General features: G+C 42.6%; 1 protein-coding gene across 1 annotated transcript in view; it reads right to left on the minus strand.

Annotated features, from left to right (window-relative positions):
- Positions 1-18,561, minus strand: part of KIAA1958 (KIAA1958 ortholog) — a 64,874-nt gene that overhangs the window by 33,240 nt on the left and 13,073 nt on the right. The window contains exon 2 of the mRNA XM_036403062.2: positions 42-1,306. Within this exon, the coding sequence (XP_036258955.1) occupies positions 42-1,194 (1,153 nt within the window). The 5' untranslated portion in view covers positions 1,195-1,306. The remainder of the gene's footprint in view (positions 1-41; positions 1,307-18,561) is intronic.

An 18,561-nucleotide genomic window follows, 5' to 3' on the forward strand; every position in this document is an offset into this window, starting at 1 on the left:
AAATGCCTCTACCACCCCTCTACTCCCGCCCAGTGTCCTACCTGGCATCAGCTGCGCTGCTGCCTCGGGGGTGGTGGTGGGCACTGCCTGGGGCTGCTGCTGGCTGGAGCTGACCTCAGGGTCGGCACCCACCGAGGGCGAGCCAGCCAGCTCACCACCCGGGGCCAGCTGTGGGATGGACGGCAGGGTCTCCTCAGCAGCTGCTGGTGGCTCCTCCTGACCAGGCAGCTGTAGGGCTGAGAGGGGGATGCTGATGGGTTTCCCAGCAGTGGTGATGGCATTGGAGCTGGTGGCTGGCACCTGCAAGGCAGCCACAGGGCCACCGCCTGCCCCCCGTGCCGGGGAGGCGAGGGGTCCCCGGGGTGGCCGCTGCACGGCCATGCGGGGTGGGCCAGGCGGGGAGGCGCAGGGGCGCGGCGGGTCAGGCTCGGGGCCTGCGGCTGGCTGGGGCACGGTTCTGGTGGGTGCCAGGCAGGAAGGCCCAGCCGGGGGCTGCGGCTTGGGCTTGGACATCTGTGTCAGGGCCAGGGCCGGCCCATCGGCACCGGCCGTCAGCTCCGCATTGGCCACTATATAGTAGTCCTCAGGGAGCTCCTGCTTGATCTTCTTGAGGAGCACGTCACCGCCACCCTCGTCGGCAGCCTGGGCCTGGGCCTGGGCCGCGGCTGCTGGCCGCTTGCGGGGCCCAGTGGGAGCACGGTGAGGGTGTGGCTCAAAGTCACTGTCCTCGTCGGTGACAGAGGACTCACAGACCATGTCAAAGAGGGTGGCCTCATCCTCGTACTCCTCCACAGGCTCGCCCAGGTCTGACGGCTCACTGCAGTAGGAGAAGTCGCAGGAGTCACGAGTGCGGGTGCAATCCAGCTTGGCTTTCCCCGGCCGGCCTGGGTAGCGCTCCAGGGGGCTGGCCTGAGCCTCTGATGGCACCCCCAGCATGCTGGGGCTGTCTGAGTTGAAGCTGCGGCTGTCCTGGAAGCAGACACGCTCCTGGGAACCGGCCCGGCAAGTGGCGGCCAGGGGCCAGTGGTAGGCATGGCCAGCACTACAGCCCCACATGGCTGTCAGGTTGCCATGGGCCCCCTCAGAAAGCAGGTGCTTGAGGTTGGGGATGAGGCTGCAGATGGTCCCATGGCTGTGGGCCCAGCTCACCAGCTTGGAGAGGTTTTCGGAGGAGGTGTGAAGGCAGTCCTCCATGGTACAGGATCAACAGCGCCTGGCCGCTGGGAAGTCAGCTGAAGACACAGTTCAGATCACAGGGTCCTGGCACTGATGGTCGTGTGTTGCCAAGCTCATATTTACTTCTCACCTGCAGAGAAACAGAGCAAAACCCCACTCTTCAGCACTCCTAAAGCATGACCATATTTGCATGCAAAAATGAAACATTTGTACGCTCAGCTAAACCCACCCATTCCACTCTTATCTCATGTCCTTCAAAATATGCCTCAAAACTACGCCTGGTATTAAGCAACTGGATCTGAAGAAACAATGAAGTTTTACATCATTTATGCAGATTTCTCAACTGAATCAAATATCTCCTTTTCAACTGAATTTAAGAGTTATCAAAAGGAAGGCTCAAAACTTGAGTTTTCAATACAAGGAATAAGCAAACAAGCTCACCTTTCACTGTTCTATACTGATAGTCATCAGTTGCTCAAAGACTTAAGAGACTCTTAAAGGGCCTGCAAAACTTAAGCCAGAACCTTCTTTTAACTTTAAGACTTAGCATTTTGCTTTTTATCATACTGTCCATTTTCCAACATCTAAATCATGATTCAGTTCAAGAAAAACTTTTGCCATTTTCATCAAAACTATTTAGAAATTTGACATACAAGATGACAGCAAAGTCTGCATGTTTTTCTTTGTATACAGCTAATGACAGAGAAGTCATCTCCAGTGACCTCGGACAGCTAAAGTATCTGAACTTCTTTTCATTTCTGCAGGTCTGTTTGGAGGCTCTCCCTAACCCTCTCTCTGCTGTGCTTTGTGAACACATGTGACCTGCAAGCCTTGGAGTTCCTGTTGTTCTCATTTCACTTTTGTTTTCATATAAATAGAAAAGCCCATTACATTTGTCCCAGATCAAATGAAGTATCTATGGCAATGTTATACCTCATTTTATTCCTTGTCCTCATCTACACAAGCATTTTTAGATACAAAATGAACTGCGTCAAGGCTCAAAAAGACAGCCACACAGTGGCTAATTGCCCCTGGGGAATGCTTTCCCTAAAAATCAACACAAATCACTACCTGCCTACCTAGTTGCTCCTCAGTCACCTGTCACCAGTTAGCTGCAGATATCTGTGTTTGCTCTGCTGCCTCATCTCAAGGGAGATGAGGAGGCTGTGTTTCAATGATTTTGTAGCTTGCACATCCCTGCCCCTTCACTCCTATTCACCAGGCAAGGGTTGGTCTGTGGAAACCAAAACTGGAAATAAAATAGACAAGTACTGCCTATGATTTTCCCCATCTTCCTGGGTTTTTCCACCCCACCCACTGCGAGTCTTTGGTGGGGTCAAGAATGGAGCCAGCATGGGAATTTCTAGAAACTTTAATTTCTAGGTATTTTTTCAACATCTTCGAAATTAAGTATGGAGGAAATGAATGAATAGGAAGAAGCACATAATTAGGAAACAAAATTCAAGCTTGTTTTTGCAGTAGCTCAAGACAGAGTGCATACACAGAGAACAACTGCTACAATAAATTGAATTCTAGCCCACATGCAAACAGAGATCTCAGAGCATCACCTGCAACACAAAGCTCCTTGCATGACCAGTGCATCTGTGAAGTATAATACATGCAAGAAGGTCCCTAATTTGCAAGTCTTTTAGGCACTGGAGAAGACCTCCTTTTTCAAACATACGACTTTCAAATATCTAAAACTTCTTTTTTGTTATATTTTATTTGTTTTAAAGCTTTTAAAGATCACACTTAAGAGGGGTCAAAATATCTGTTTCTTCTAAGAAATCCCAGTTTCTTCTAAAAGACTAAGGAATCCATGTTTCTTCTAACACTCATATTCAAAGATATGTACTTACAACCTACCCTGCCACAGAAGAAACACCAAAACACAGGAGGAGGAACACCATACTCATAGCAAGGCAAAGAAGACAATCTGGGAAGTGAAAAGGGGAAAGGAGGGAGAGCTAATACAGTCAGAAACTGCATCTGAGTAAACCTTGTGTGGTATCATGGAGCTGCTCAATCACCACACAAACAGGAATGTCTCTTGGGAAGACAGAAAGACCCATTTGGCTAAAGGATCACTTTCCCCTTAGGGAAGTGAGATAAAGTCTGCCACTGTCTGACTGCCAAGGTCAAGATTGCTTGTGCAGTTACTCAGAAGCACTGTGTCTTCAGTTTGCCAACTGCAACAGAAGTTGCAAATGGCAGTTTGGGAGGGAGGGACTCATGCTGTAGAAAGCACAGAAAATGCATCATTATGTCCCTGGTTTTCTGGAGAGTACCTTGTCTGCTCAGTCAGCAGGATCCTGGCTGACAATCTGCTCTTGTTTTCTAAATCACATTTTAGAGATTATGTAAGTTCTTCATTCAGACTGGCAAGATCTGATAAGATGACTCATGCTTAATAACCTGATAACATGACAACTCTGAAATCATACAGTAACATGATGTAGTTTCCATGCAATCTACACTGGTATTTTAACTGCATTACAGAAGTCTTAATCTTCCACAGCATTTTTTTGCAGTTCAGAGCCTACAAATATCTAAATCAGAGTGAATCTGGGTGCTGGAAATTCACTGCAGCTATCTGGACCCTCAAGGAAGAGTTGAATTTTACGTCTTTTTTTAGATTTTAAAAACTCATTTACAATGTACCAATATAATGACTAATGTGGACAGAATGTGTGCTGTGGAAGAAAGTGGTATTATTGCAAAACCACGCCTTGAGATCTGTTAATACATTAAGGGGAACACCATTTGATTTAGGAAAGGCAATATTTTCTATATCCAGAACCAGAGTTTTGCCATAGTAGATCCATTTGATGACCAAAGGACAATGAAAAATAGCAACATTTAAAGAGTAGCCCTCCTTCATGTTCTAAGATGGGACTTGGCTTAGCTACTTTAATGCAGACAAAACTCTTCCTGATTTTGCACAGAGCAGTAGCAAGACCCCCCTTGTTATGAGAGGCCCTTGCACCAGGCAAGTCCCAGGAGCAATAGCAGTTGGCAGCTGTCCAACATGAACCCTTTCCTTTATCCTATGAAAAGAATGAACAAACACCACTGGGGAGCAGAGATCTGGCTACCTCAACTACATTTTATCTTTTGGCTCCTTGCACATGAAAGTCATAGAGTAGAGTTTTGGTTAGGACCTTATGGAATGTTCCTCAGACTCAAAAGGAATTCTGTGATATGGCTCCTTCAGAAAGGAGGGGAAAAGAGGTGAGGATGCCAAAAGAGGTGAAGGAACTGAATGCAAAAAATGGGATGATGCAGAGGAGTGGAGTGGGAAGTGGGTGTCGTCCAGCAGTGCCTATACAGTGGAACATGGATTTGGTGGACCGATAGCTCAGAGAGGGTGATGGGTGCATTTTGTTGTAAAGAAGGAAAAAAATAATTTTGGGATTCTGTCCCCTCACAGAACCCCAGGTAGTTAGCAATGGATTGCCTCCCCAGGGTAATCATAGATAAGTTGATTCACACTAACTTGCATCACACATATCTATGTTTGAAACTCTATTACCATTACTGATTATTAGTACTTCCATACTGATTTTTTTCAAGGGACCAATATAGCTAGGACTACATTAAGAGTCCTTTTGAGACATGATGCTAAGGCTGATACTACTGAAAATTTTCTAAAAGTTCAAGATTCTCAAATAAGAATACAATGTAAAATTTACTTCTATTAATAATAAAAAATAATTGTTCTGATCAGACAGCTGTATAAAAACTAAAACCTGAATCCTAAAACATTAAAAGGTGTAAAAAACCCTGCATTTACTCATTTTACATAACATGGATTTCAAACTAGTCTTATAGCAGCTGAAACCTGACTTTTAAGTGTTTTTATGGAGAAGCAATGCTTTTTCAGCTTCTACATTTAAAAAAAGTCTTAGAAAGCAGTTGGGCTCTGCTTTCTCATACTTGCAAAAGAAGCTAAGAATATTTCCTCTGTTTTCAGTCTCTCCACCCTGTACAAACTTACTAGGCTATTACTCCATCACTGTCTGAAGGAGAAGCATTGCTTCATTTCTTGAAAGATCTACTTTTCCATATTAAAAGATTTGGCCACCATAGTGTAAGTATCTATCTAATTCAAGATTTTAGCTAATGGACAATACTGGGGCTTCTCTTATTACTAGAATCTCATAAGCCAAATGTTTAGCCTTGATAAATCATAGAGGTCAATAACAGCAGAAATCCCAGTGTAAATTCATCCACAAAGGCAGAGTAGTACTGAAGTCTTCACAAAGGCCTGCTGCAGTCCCACAGGCCCTGCTAGCCATCAATCCAGGATCACCTGTATATTTCTCTTTCACAAAGTAAGTTGCTGAAGTAAACTCAGCAGGAGCTGCAGCCTTGCCCAGATAGCAGGTGCTGCAAATGCTGGGGGCCAAAGCCATGCAACAGAACACCCAAAATCACACCACTGCTAGTCACCTTCTCTGCTATCTCCTATGAGAGCACTCCTGCTCACAGTGGAGTTAAAGCTCAGCCTCTTTGACTCAGTGTTTTGATTTCTTCACCGATATTACAAAGGAGGTCATCAAGATGACACAGGACCAGGACAGACAACCAAAACAGATCAGCAAACTGGAAGGAATGGGAGTAGGTGAGTGCATTTTCTCTGATTTTTGGTTTCTGGAGTACAAAACTTCCATGTCAACTCAAATATTATTGCATTTACTTTCTGCTTGAAATAAAGGCTATGAAGCAAGAAGAAGCAGAAAGAAAGAGAAAGAAAGCACATAGAAAACAATGGCATTGTATAGGCAAGGTATAAATTAAGTAATTTACCCAGTTCACCACAGGGAGAAGGAGTTGACTTCCACCTCTGATACCAAGTGTATATGGCTCCTTTCGTTTAGCAGGGTGTGTTTTTAATTGAATATCTCTTCAGGAAAGAGAAGGGCATACATTACAGAGGAAAGGCTCACAAATCCTGGCAAGGTCTGCAAGCCTGTGAGATAGTTTGGCAATATCATGTATTCTTAAGCTAGTGAGCAATTCTCCAACTATGCTCATTTGTCACTTAACACAATCTCTGAATGGTGTCTTCAAGGGAAAAAGAACCTCTCACCTCAACAAAATCACTATTTTCAACTTATGTAAGTTTATGCTGTTTGTCTGTGATTTTAGCTCTGTAAGAAATAATTTAGAAATAAATAGGGATACACAGTAGGAACAAAACAAAACCTTCATGCTAATTTTCCCCCTCCAAAATTCTAGGATCCCAAATTTTACATAAAGTCAGTCATTTATGTGTAGCAAGTCCCTACCCTCTTGTGGGTCTCAGAGATTTTTTGCTTCTATTTTGGGCTTTCTGAAATCTGTAGGAGCTCTGCTGCTGAATAAGCAGGCTTTACTCTCAATGAACCAGAATTACAATTCCTATCAATAACAAGCAGCACCAAGAATGCTTTCCTGAGAGAGGCGCTCAGAGGGTAGTAGGAAGAAAATACAATACATTTGTTTCTGGGCAAGTAATCCTGTACTCCGTTCAGAAAAATGTCCTGGTTGTCTATCACATTTACTCCACAGGGCTGCAGCTCCTTCTAAGTTGATGGTTAGTGTTCAGGATGCTTTCCTTGCCAAGTGTGGCACACCTTCAGCTGCAGCCATCATCACGGCAAGCTGAGCAAAGCAGCAAAACCTGTTTGCTGGAGAAACGCCTTCAGCTGGCTGGGACAGCATTTAAGCGTTTCCTCACCTTTTCATGTGGAAGACTATCACAGGATTTAGAACCTCTCAAGGGCTTGCCTCATTCACAAAGTAAAATGATTCACCCATTGACAGCAGAATTGACCAGGGAATAGTTTGGGGGCTCAATCCTTAATCTGAGTGTAATGCTACAGGTACCACTGCTTCTATTTTGGTAATCTTTTTCACCAGCACCTATTAAATGGATCTGCATGAATCCTGCTCTTGCAGTGTGGCTGAAGGTCTCAGAGAGACTAAAAGAGCACCAGGAGAAGCAGGTGAAAAGGGAGCAGAACAGATGGTGCAGGAAACCTGATCAATCTGAGCAAGATCTTGTACGTAAGAGCCTCTCCTATTACCTACATGCCAAAATCTCAATTAAGCTTCCTGAGACTCTTCCTCTTTCTTTTCCCCAGCTCACAGTGATTCTTTTGATAATTCCTCAGACATGTTAAATCTTTACCATGAATCCCTGACCAAGCCACCCCTGTGCTGGTGCTTCCCTGTCATGAATTTCATTCCTCAGAAATATAGGCCTGATTTGGTTGTTCTCATTTGCAGGGTATAGAATCATCAGAGAATGGTGCAGAAATGCACAGGACTGCTTCTTCTTGCTGAGGAAGGTTCTTCTTTCCAAGGACCATGTCTGAAAGAAAAGTGACTTTTCGACAGTACTTGAATGTATCTGCTAAGTTGCTGAGTACCTCCAGCTCCAGAGAAGTCAAAGCACTTGGCAGTGCTATGCTTCATCTTTTTTACCATGTCTTCCTTATGCATCCTATAAAGGACATGTTCTACCACATTCTTTACAGAAGCTCTATAGCACTAATATACTCTTGTAAAATATCAACACCCCATGCTACTTACAACTGAGCAGTGTACTGCTGAACCCAGAAAATATTTTAGGATTTTGAAAGCACCAAATGCTGCTTGTTCAATTCAGCGTTTAGCAAATGCACCCCTGAAACTTTCTCTCAAATGACACATATCTCATTTTGTTAACAAAGATACTTCTCACTGTGATCTGCAACAAAGACCTGAGAGACACATTGACTCTGTGGCCTAGCTTAAAAAGACTGTGTTCCTTCAGACTGACAAATGAAAGCAAGTTTTAGGACTAGCAGTTCTGCAGACTTACACACCATTAGATGAACTGTCCAATGACCATTATGTACCCCTGGGTTAGTGAGCAGAGAAAAGTGTGGCAGGAACAAACATTTTCAGTTGTACTCATGTTTTTCTCCACTAGCAGCAATGGAGGTGATGTAGCAAGAATGATGATCCCTGCAAAATCCATCCTGGATTTCCAAGCACTTGGAAAACTGTAACTGTGATTTGTGTGAATTTGGCTCTACCTTCCACTGAGGTTATAATGGGTCTGACACTGAACTTTTCCACATGTTCAAACAAAACTCATCCTTTTCATCAAGTATCTTTCAACAGCAAAGGCAAAATGCATGTTTCCATTACTAACATTTTTACTGTTGCACTGTTCCTCACTCCTTGAATACATGTAGGATCACTACATGTTGCACAGAAAGAAACAGTGTTGCAGTGCAATCAAACTATCCACCTTCAAATTTGCTTCGAAGAGCTTAATACCCACTGAAGTGAAGACTCCACTGAGTGCAGTGGCCATTGAACCAGCTCCAAAGGTCTTATGTGTGAGGCTGGTCTTGCTCAATGAATAATGTCACTGCAGCCACCTCCCTTGATGGATGAATTTTGGACGGGCTAGAAAGATGGGCTAAGTTCTATTGTATGAGGTTCTGCTAGACCAAGTGCTGAATCCTGCACTTTGGCCGCAACAACCCCATGTAGTGCTGCAGGCTGGGGGCAGAGTGGCTGGAAATCTGCCCAGTGGAAGAGAATCCAAAGATGTTGGTCAACAGTGGCTGAACATGAGGCAGAATATGCCCAAGTGTCCAAGAAGGACATCCTGGCCTGTATCAGCAATTGTGTGGCCAGCAGGACCAGAACAGTTCCTCTGTACTGGGCACTGGTCAGGCTGTGCCTCAAGTGCTGTGTTCAGTTCTGGGTCCCTCTCTACTGGAAAGACACTGAGGTGCTGGAGTGTGTCCAAAGAAGGGCAAAGGAGCTGAGAAATGGTCTGGAGCACAGGTCTGGTGAGAAGCAGCTGAGAGAGCTGGGGCTGTTTAACTTGGAGAAAAGGAGGCTCAGGGGAGACCTTATCACTACATCTCTGCAACTCTGAAAGAAGGGTGTAGCCAGGTATGTTTGGTCTCTTCTTCCAGAAAACTAGCAAAAAAATAAGAGGACATAGCCTCAAGGGGTTGAGGTTGGACATTAAGAATTCCTTCACAGAAAGGGGGACTAAACACTGGAATGGGCTGCCCTGAGATGTGTGGAATCACCATCCCTGGCGGTGTTTAAGAAAAGATTGGATGTGGCACTCAGTGCCACAAGTATTATACTTGAGATATCAGAGATCTTTTTCCAACTAACTGATTCTGTGATTCTGTAATTTTGATTTCTGTTTTTTGAAAAGCTCAAATGGATGAAAATATGCCTCTACACTCACATAATTCTTTCATCATTGTTCTTAATAAGATTTTTTACCTCAGTCACCAGTACTTAATCCCTTTAGTAATCCAGATTCTCTTGCTTTGAGTTCACATTTTGTCTACCAAAAAATAAGACCTCTTGCTCTATTTTTCTCAACCCAGTATCTCTTATAAGTGTTAGAAATTCTTGCCTCCACTTTTAATGACTCCAAACTGTGTTTTACACAGAGCTGGCATCATCACTCAGAGCAAACTGAGCAGGGTGCTGAGGTGACAACAGCAATACGATTTTCCAGTGGAAAAAAAATGGCGCTGGTTTTGCTTTTGCTACAAGTGGGTCTTGCAATAACCAAGCAGGGATTCTCACGTACTCCAGTACTCAATGCAGAGTCTCTGGGGTAAAGCCTGCTCTGAAAAGAGACAAAAATCATAGAGACAAGGAACTCTGCATCCAGTCAACACCTTAATAGTTAAACAGCTCTGCCGCAGCAGTGCCAGGGTGAAAACCTGATATTCACGATGCCTCCATGAGCTTTGTCAATATGAGTGTCAAAGGCAACATCAGCATAAATGTGATGGTGACAACAATGTACATTTCTACATCTTGCAACCAGTGCTACAACACAAAGGAGTACTTGATAAGATGCCTGTGCATCAGGATTAGTAAAACATAGCAGGGAGTTTTACTGTAGCCTCAGGTAAATCTTGGCTACCTCTCATATTTTATTATCTATATATTCAGTGAAGCCATTTTTAGAGAAAGAACACACCTTCTGGGAAAGCATTTCTGAAAAGTATATCAACAATAAGATTTTAAGGTCCTGAGCACTTGAAAAAAAAAATCTCTATTTTACTGAAGTTACCAGGGAGCTTAGCTATCATGGATTAGTTGTCTTGTGTTGTTCTTAAATTTGTTCCAAAATTTGCCTTCACACCATTTTTCATGATAACCTGAGACTGAAACTGGATTATATCAAAGACTCAGCTTATGTGTCTCAGCTTGCAGTTCAGAATCATTCTTTATTGGAGAAATTGTATGTTTGGAAAATGTTTAAAATATATCCTTCCCTGAGTTTACAATGAAGCAAGTGTACCCTCTCTAACTTTAGAATTACAGTTAGAAGAATCAAGCACACAAAGCCTGAAGGCAAGATGTTTTCCCTGGCTCTTCGTTTTCCTAGAAATTATATTAAGAGAAAGTCTGCACATGATTTACTGAAAAGAAAACAGAAATATTAAAACTGACTTGCACAAAAATTATGAAGACCAAACATCCCTATCTTCTTACAGGGAAACCAATGCCTTCAGTTCCAGCCCAAACAATTTAACTATTCCATGCTATTCCTCACAAGCAAACACAAGCAGCTTCTGTGGATGAAAGGCTTTACTGTGCCAGATTTTATTTGTAATTTTTATTTGTAGGATTCCTTTCATTTCAGAGCTTTTCTAAACCAGTTGAAAATTGGAATAGTGCTACTATAGCAATACTGAAAACGTGCATTACTTGGCTAAAAAGTGCCAGTGAAATGAGACTATTAACCACCTATGAAAAATGGAGGTTGTTTCCCACAGAAATTAGAAAAACTGTAGAAACTCAGCATTTCTGTGTAAGGATGAAACTTCACTCCCTTTATTAGAATTGAAGGATTTGGGTTTTTCCTTTTTTTTTAACACAGGGTTGGTTTTTTGATGTTAAATCATTCTCCAATTAATTCTCTTAATTCTCAGTAAGAAAAACATTCTGAACTGTCTTTACAGTGTGCTTTTTGAAGTATCAACAATTATTGTTATAACTGAGCTATTGGCATCACTCTGAGGTCCTGTCCTGCAGCTGCTTTTTAAAATCTTTTAAAAAACACCCAAGTCTCAGAGAAAAGAGTTGTTCTTGGCAAATAATTTTGAAAAAAATACAGGAAACTTAAAGAGAGCAGATTATTGCATGAACAGGCTCATATCCAACTGTGCATAACAGATCATATGCAACTAAGTCCCTAATAAAAGTTCCTAGACCTCACTTTGACATGATGTAGAAAAAGCAGTGATATAAAAGCTGCCCTAGAAATGAGCCAGCAAGGATTTGCATTTAAATGTAAGCCAGACAAAAATACAGGGTAACATCCTCTGGCTGACAGAGGACAAAAAGAGTAGAAATGCTTCACTCAACTATGTATCAAGTTTTGTTTTATCCCTAGAAACATATCTAGCTGTGTGCCTCTAACATAATATCACTCATCAACTGAATTAAAATTAAAATTAAACCAAGGTTTAAACTACATTATATTTTAAGATTACTATGATGAGTTCCCTGAAAGTATGCAGAGATCGATGCCTCATGATGCTTACCCACATACAGGTGAGGGGTTGGTGGCAATCCCACAGGGCAAGCAGCCTGACCTACTATTCTCTTGATGAAGAAGATGGGGAATGGGACATCCAAAGATCTTAGAGACTGAGCCCACCCAGGCCACTCTGCATGCCACCAAAAAAACTTGCAGGTCTGAGTTCAGTGGGGCTGGAGCTGTGGAGGCTTCAACAGCTGTACATGAACAGCCCTTTGACATTGGCTGGCTCAGTCAACCCAGGCCTCAGTTCTTACAAGCATTTATGTAATCAAAAGCACTGAATGGCATGTTCAGAGCTCTATGTAAACTCAACATCTATAAAATCTGACCGTGAGGATCTGAAAACCTAACAAAACTCTAACTAGGCAAGTACTGGAGCTCTGGTCAAAAGAATTAAATGTGTTTCTCAAGCAAGCAGAGTTCTTATTAACATCAATGCAGGATTTGACATGCACAACATGTAGATTTAGGGAAGATGCATGATTAAGAAAGAGACAGAAACTCCAGAATATTCAACTGGCATGCAAAAGACTTTGGAAGAAGAGCTCTACCTATTATGGAGGACTCTCAAGTCTTACAACTGTGGTTTATTTCCTCCTAGAGATTCAAAACCCAAACTGTAGCCTTTGGACAACTGAAGTTCAAAACAATGTGCTACATACACTGCTGAATGTTTGGCAAAGTAAGTGAAAACAAGACTGAATATATCACATGACCAGTAAAATGGAAGCAGGTGTGTAAGAAAAAACACTCATATATAGTTGGATGTATTGTTATATACTTGCATCACAAATCTTCATTAACCTGTAGGTGCCCCATTCCTGGAAGTGTTCAAGGCCAGGTGGGATGGGGCTTTGAGAAACCTGATCTGGTGAGTGGCATCCCTGTTCATGGCAGAGAGGGATGGAACTAGATCTTTGAGTTCCTTCCAGCCCAAACCATTCTACGATTCTGTGACTCATTAAAGTCTGTTCTTGTTATGCTTTATTGGTACTGGACTTATTGCAAAAATAGATGAGGAAATTCCTTCCAAAATTACCCATTTCTGTTCGTACTGGTTTATTTCATTAGAGTGAAAAATGGCTCTAAATACAAAATACATGCTGGTCTAAATAAAACCAATTACAAGCAGGATAGGAATTTACTGTAAGGTATACACCTCCAAAGCAAACCTTAAACTTTCAAGAAATGGATCCTGACAAACTTCTTAGTCTCCAGAAAGATAATAAAAAAAAAAAATCAAAAATATACATTTTTCCATGTGTGATCCTCCTCTCCTCTCCTCTCCTCTCCTCTCCTCTCCTCTCCTCTCCTCTCCTCTCCTCTCCTCTCCTCTCCTCTCCTCTCCTCTCCTCTCCTCTCCTCTCCTCTCCTCTCCTCTCCTCTCCTCTCCTCTCCTCTCCTCTCCTCTCCTCTCCTCTCCTCTCCTCTCCTCTCCTCTCCTCTCCTCTCCTCTCCTCTCCTCTCCTCTCCTCTCCTCTCCTCTCCTCTCCTCTCCTCTCCTCTCCTCTCCTCTCCTCTCCTCTCCTCTCCTCTCCTCTCCTCTCCTCTCCTCTCCTCTCCTCTCCTCTCCCTCCCCAATTAAATAACAGACACTCAACCAAAATATTTATTAAAATCCAGTATGTTTCAAAGAAAACAGCAGATGTTTTACTATGTCAACCTGACCACGTTTCTAACTAATTCTTTCTTGTGGTTTCATTTAGTCCAGCCTTTGACTGGAATTAGTAGAAAATATACAGTGTTTCCACATTTAAAAAAAAAACAACAAACAAACCCAAGGGAAAAAACCCAACACACCACTATCCCACAAATACAAGCTGAAGTGTCATACTGTATAGGCATTCCAAGGACATTGATATCAATATCTAACTTCTTCTAACTCCCTCCAGATGTGAATAACCTATAATTAATGCCAAACACTGAAAAACAAACAAGAATAACTAAAGATTACACTAAGGGAAACACAGAGCTTTCTAACATACTAATTCTTAATCTAATCTTTGAAAACATTTTCTACAAGGACATGCACAGATTTGATACTCATTCATTCAACTGTGTCATGGAGTATATTTGCATTTAAAACCAGTCAGATCTCTTACACAGACATCTGGACATTTCTTGTTTGAAGAAATAAAACAGAACCTAGAAGAGCTATTTTAGAATTATAGTGAGGAATGTCACAGGGTCTTATTTAGAAATTAGAACTCAAAATAAAAAAGAAAAATGGTGAAAAAGAACACGCTGACATTTATACAGGATGTAAGTGTACTGAACTGCCCTGACCAATTTTTTTAAATTTCTGCTGACATTTTTCCAATTGGATTTCACTGGCAGTGCACTTAGACAGTTTCATCTCCTCTCAGAAAAACTTGTTTCAGTCAAAACTCCTGATTATTTACTAGTATGCTGAGTACAAAACAGAAAAATCTGTACTATGAATTCTTGCATTGATGCTTCACACCGTTGTTGAGGTGTCTGAAAACAGAGTGGTTCCTTCTAGCTGCGAAGTGTTACCATTGAGATACAGCTGGAGGGGAAGCAGTGAAAATTACTGACACCAAACTCAGCAGTGATGATACTGTCACATCTCTCTAGATAGCAAAACTTCTGAATTTGCCAAGGCAAGACATCCTCTAATCCTCCTACAAACTGTCAATACTGGAGCAACCTCAGAAAGAAATCAGAGGGACAATCACCCCTTGTCTTACACCATATCTGGGTCTGGAGCTGAGTTTCACCTTGTTTTGCACTGACAGTATTTCATCTTTACCTGCAGACATCTCAGCAGTCACTGTGGTACATACAAGGCAGGAGAAAACAGAATCCTCCAGATCTGAATGCAGTTCCTCTCATAAGTTCCACCTGCCCAATTGCAAGTAAAAGGAACATGTTGGCACCAAAAAGAAAAATAGAAGTGCTGACTGAGTATTACCACTGAAAAATGTCCCTGCTGTGTTTAACTTCCCAACACTTCTGATGCTGTCAGTGCAGTCTAAGGTGTCAATAGCATTTGTATGAGACTGCACTGAAGGGTCAGAGCAAGCGGGCATCTCTAGACACAGTCCCATGATGTGTACCAAAAGCCAAAGGTAATGCTTTGAACCAACTTTTAGCAAAGCAGCCTCCTGTGTGGGGACATTGCTGGTGTGCCAAATGGAAGGGTGTATTTCACTTACTGTCCTGGGAGGCTCAACATGCCACTGTCCTGGCTAGACAGAAGGTTGGGCACAATTTCTGACCCACGATTTTCTGCAGCAACAGAAAAAGAAAGTCTGCCACACACAAGAGGTGAACACAAGTCTTGTAGGACAGACAAACATGTTGCTTCTTGGGTCATCTACACTACGGACAAGATGATCTTTCTACAATTGCCTTTTAAAATGTAACCATTTCATTAGAGCAGAAATGCAATTACTGAAATGTTGCCTCTGATGAAGCATGAATGCTGGCACTTCTGTAACTGGTCCTCTTTGTAGCCATGTAACTGCCCATGTCCACAGAAAAAAATAGCACAGAAAGCACCCAAAAGCTTTACAAAACACAGGACATCTGAGAAGTCTGAGCAACGCAAATTACATTTGCAAAGGGCAAGCTCCACAGTTTTGTAAGGCCCAGCAGCAGCATGAGACCAAATTGAACAGGTCCATTCCCCTTTTAAATGTCTTTTATGAAACTGCTTTTAGACCAATTAAAAACATGTAGTAGGTCCTTCAGTTTGGCCCTCAGAGATGGAAGTGTGTCCACCTTTGTCAAAACCAGGTTTCATTTCAAGCTGCACCATAGCACACTACAGAGGAGTCTATTCCTATGGTTGCTAAAGCAAGCAGAATGCTCAGGGACATTAAGAGAAATTTAGCCTACTCGCTGTCTGCCAGACTGGAACAACTAGACTTAGGAATACTTCTAAAAGAGATACAATCAAAAATAAAGCCTCTCACAGCATTTTAAAAGGCCTGTGTTTAGAATAGCTGTGCAATACAGGGGTAAATCTGCCAAAGACAAAAAGGGAAGAAATTGAAATCTCTTCGCTGTACAGTTTTGGAAGATGATAGATAGGGGAAAGGCAGTCAAAAGATGTCTCTCTCTGCAGCACAGCTGTGCAAGTTAAACATTTCACAGCTAAGAGCACTGTATTTGGTAACTAGCCATTAATTTTTTTTTGTTTTTTTAATGTAAAGTTTCTGGTTGTTCTCATCCACAGTCCAGTCCTACAGACTAGGCAAGATGGACAGTGCGGGGCAAGGGGAAGGAGAGCAGCCTCTGGGACAAATACAACATTTGGCAGGCAGGATTGATTCTGTGCCAGTAACTAGAAATGATATTTGAGCCAACCATGTGAAGATACAAGACATGCAGAAGAAACCCACTCTGGCATTGCGTTCCAGTGCAGATCAGTGGGGCCAGTGGCAACAGGTGAGAGCACTGGAAGATACCTTGCCACTAAGCAGATGGTGCTTGGTGACTCTGACCTGCTCACCTGGGTGGCTGCAAATGCTTATCACTCAAACATGGTGCAAATCTGAACCACAGCCAACACTGGGCAGCACCCAATGATGGGGTTGTATTTATTAGCTTCATGCTTTACAAACAACCAGTTCACTTCCTATACTTATGGAATATTTGTGAAGCCAGTAATGCACAAAGTCTATGGCACCAGCAGTTAACATTAGGAAAAGACTGATTTAAGAAATGAATGTAAGCAAAAGGCTACCAAAATCCCCAAAACACAGATATATATTTAAATGAATGTCCACAAAGAAGACAAGTGGGGATGTCTAAACCACTGCACTTAGCTTCTCAGTGAAACAGAGCAGTGCTGTCACCTGCCTCTGCTTTAACAAGTGCTTCCACAGAAAGTTAGACTAAATTTAAAAACTTCTATTAAGAAATATACTCTTAACCCAGATGTTTAAATCAAATACTCACTGCCAGTTTCAGCAAAGGTCACATGCGCCTGTAACTTTCTTAATTCTTCCTCATATCATTTGACTGCCATGATTTGCAGCCAACATTTGTAGTAGTTTTACCATTCCGCATAAAAGCATGCAGAAATATGTGAGCCATCTAGATCCGTCCAGAGGGACTGGTAGAAGGTAATCTGAAGGCTTCCAGCATGGTTCAACTTCATCAGCTTCCTTCAGCCCCTGCACATGCTGCTGCCAAGCATGTCACTGCCAAGTGGCATTCCCAGTTGACAGTCATATGCCAGATCCTGAGTGATGCACAGTGAGGGCACTCCATCTTCCTTGTACCTTCCCATTAACGGCACACTAAATTCCTTTGCCACTAAGGTTAACAAACAACATGTAACTAACTAGTGTGATAGTTTGCAGTTTTGAAAGCAGAGGGGATTTTGGTCAGGTACAAGAGCTGGAGCAGCATGCGTTCTCCTTGCTGCGCAGCATAGTAGGGAGAGTTGGGAGCTGTCTTGGTGAGCCTGGCATGCATACATGCCTGCAAAATTAAATTCACAATCCTTTTAAACCATTCCAAACCACCCTTAAAACAGAAAAATCAAGATTACCCTTTATGGCAGTTTCTAGAAAACATACTCTATTAACTGTGAAACTTAAGCTGGCAACCAGACAGGCCAAGGGTTTTATTTACAGCAGCAGTTCCTGAAAAACAGTTCTCTCCAGCAGTCTCAGACTTCCCACTCACAGCCCACTCAATCCCCAGCATGCACATCAGCAACTTTTATGAACACAAAACAAAACAGAATAAAACAGGATTTTGTCAGAACAAATACTGTCTTGCTACAATTGTCCACCCAGTTACTCTGTACTCCTCTAGCATAACAAACAAATGCATCCCATAAGAAAGAGCAAAATAGCTTTCTGCCAGCAAAATGCAGGCATATTGTTTTGCATGGACAAACCTGGTGGCTTGCATGCTGTGAGTGCAGTAGAGTGCACAAGGTTCACAAGCACTACACACATCAAGCTGCATTTCATGACGAGCATCAGGCAGCACCAGGTAGCCCTTGCATTGCCCATTTTTAATTTTTGCTGTTTAGCTGTAGCCCCTTTCTCCTGAAGATATCACTAAGACACCAGCCTCAAAAAGACACTGTTGAATGTTGGTCTCTCCTCTTATTAGGAAGATACTATTGCTTTAACCCTGTCTGTGGGGAAGGGTTTTTTTGTGTCTCATTTCCACCACACAAGTAGCTGCATGAACAGTATCAAGACAGACTATTGCAAACTGCACCATTCCAGAGGGAACTGTAGTCTTCTGTCCAGAGAATCTGATTCAAAATTTGGTTTTCTCTTGAGAGATTTATACCAAAATACAGTAAGCTCCTTCAGGAAGCACCAGTCCTGAGCCACTGGCTTTTGAGGAAAACTCAGTTTTAAAGTTCCACCTCATCCTCCCACCTAAACACCATTCTGGCATGTAATCACCTGATTATCTGGTGCACTGGATAGTTTCTTCTGATCAAGTTAGATTAACTTGAGGGGCTGGAAACTTCTTCATATTTTTGAGTTGTTTTACCCTTCTCTCATTCTTTTTCTGAGGATATTACTCACACCTGTTCTTCAGAGTTCTCAAGCAAAGTAGATTTTCAAAACTTTAGGCATTTTTTCCCTCCACAGCATATTAGAATAATGAACTACCCCAAAACTTGAGTCAGCAGTGCCCTGGCAGCCAGGAGGGCCCCCGTGTCATGGGGTTCATCAGGCACAGCATCACAGCCAGGCAAGGGAGGGGATTGTCCTGCTCTGCTCTGCTCTGCTCTGGGATAGCCTCACCTCAAGTGCTGGGGGCAGTTTTGGGTGCCACAACACAAAAAAGACACAAAG

Source organism: Molothrus ater, chromosome Z, assembly GCF_012460135.2.
Source record: "Molothrus ater isolate BHLD 08-10-18 breed brown headed cowbird chromosome Z, BPBGC_Mater_1.1, whole genome shotgun sequence".
In the NCBI taxonomy this organism is placed as follows: domain Eukaryota; kingdom Metazoa; phylum Chordata; class Aves; order Passeriformes; family Icteridae; genus Molothrus; species Molothrus ater.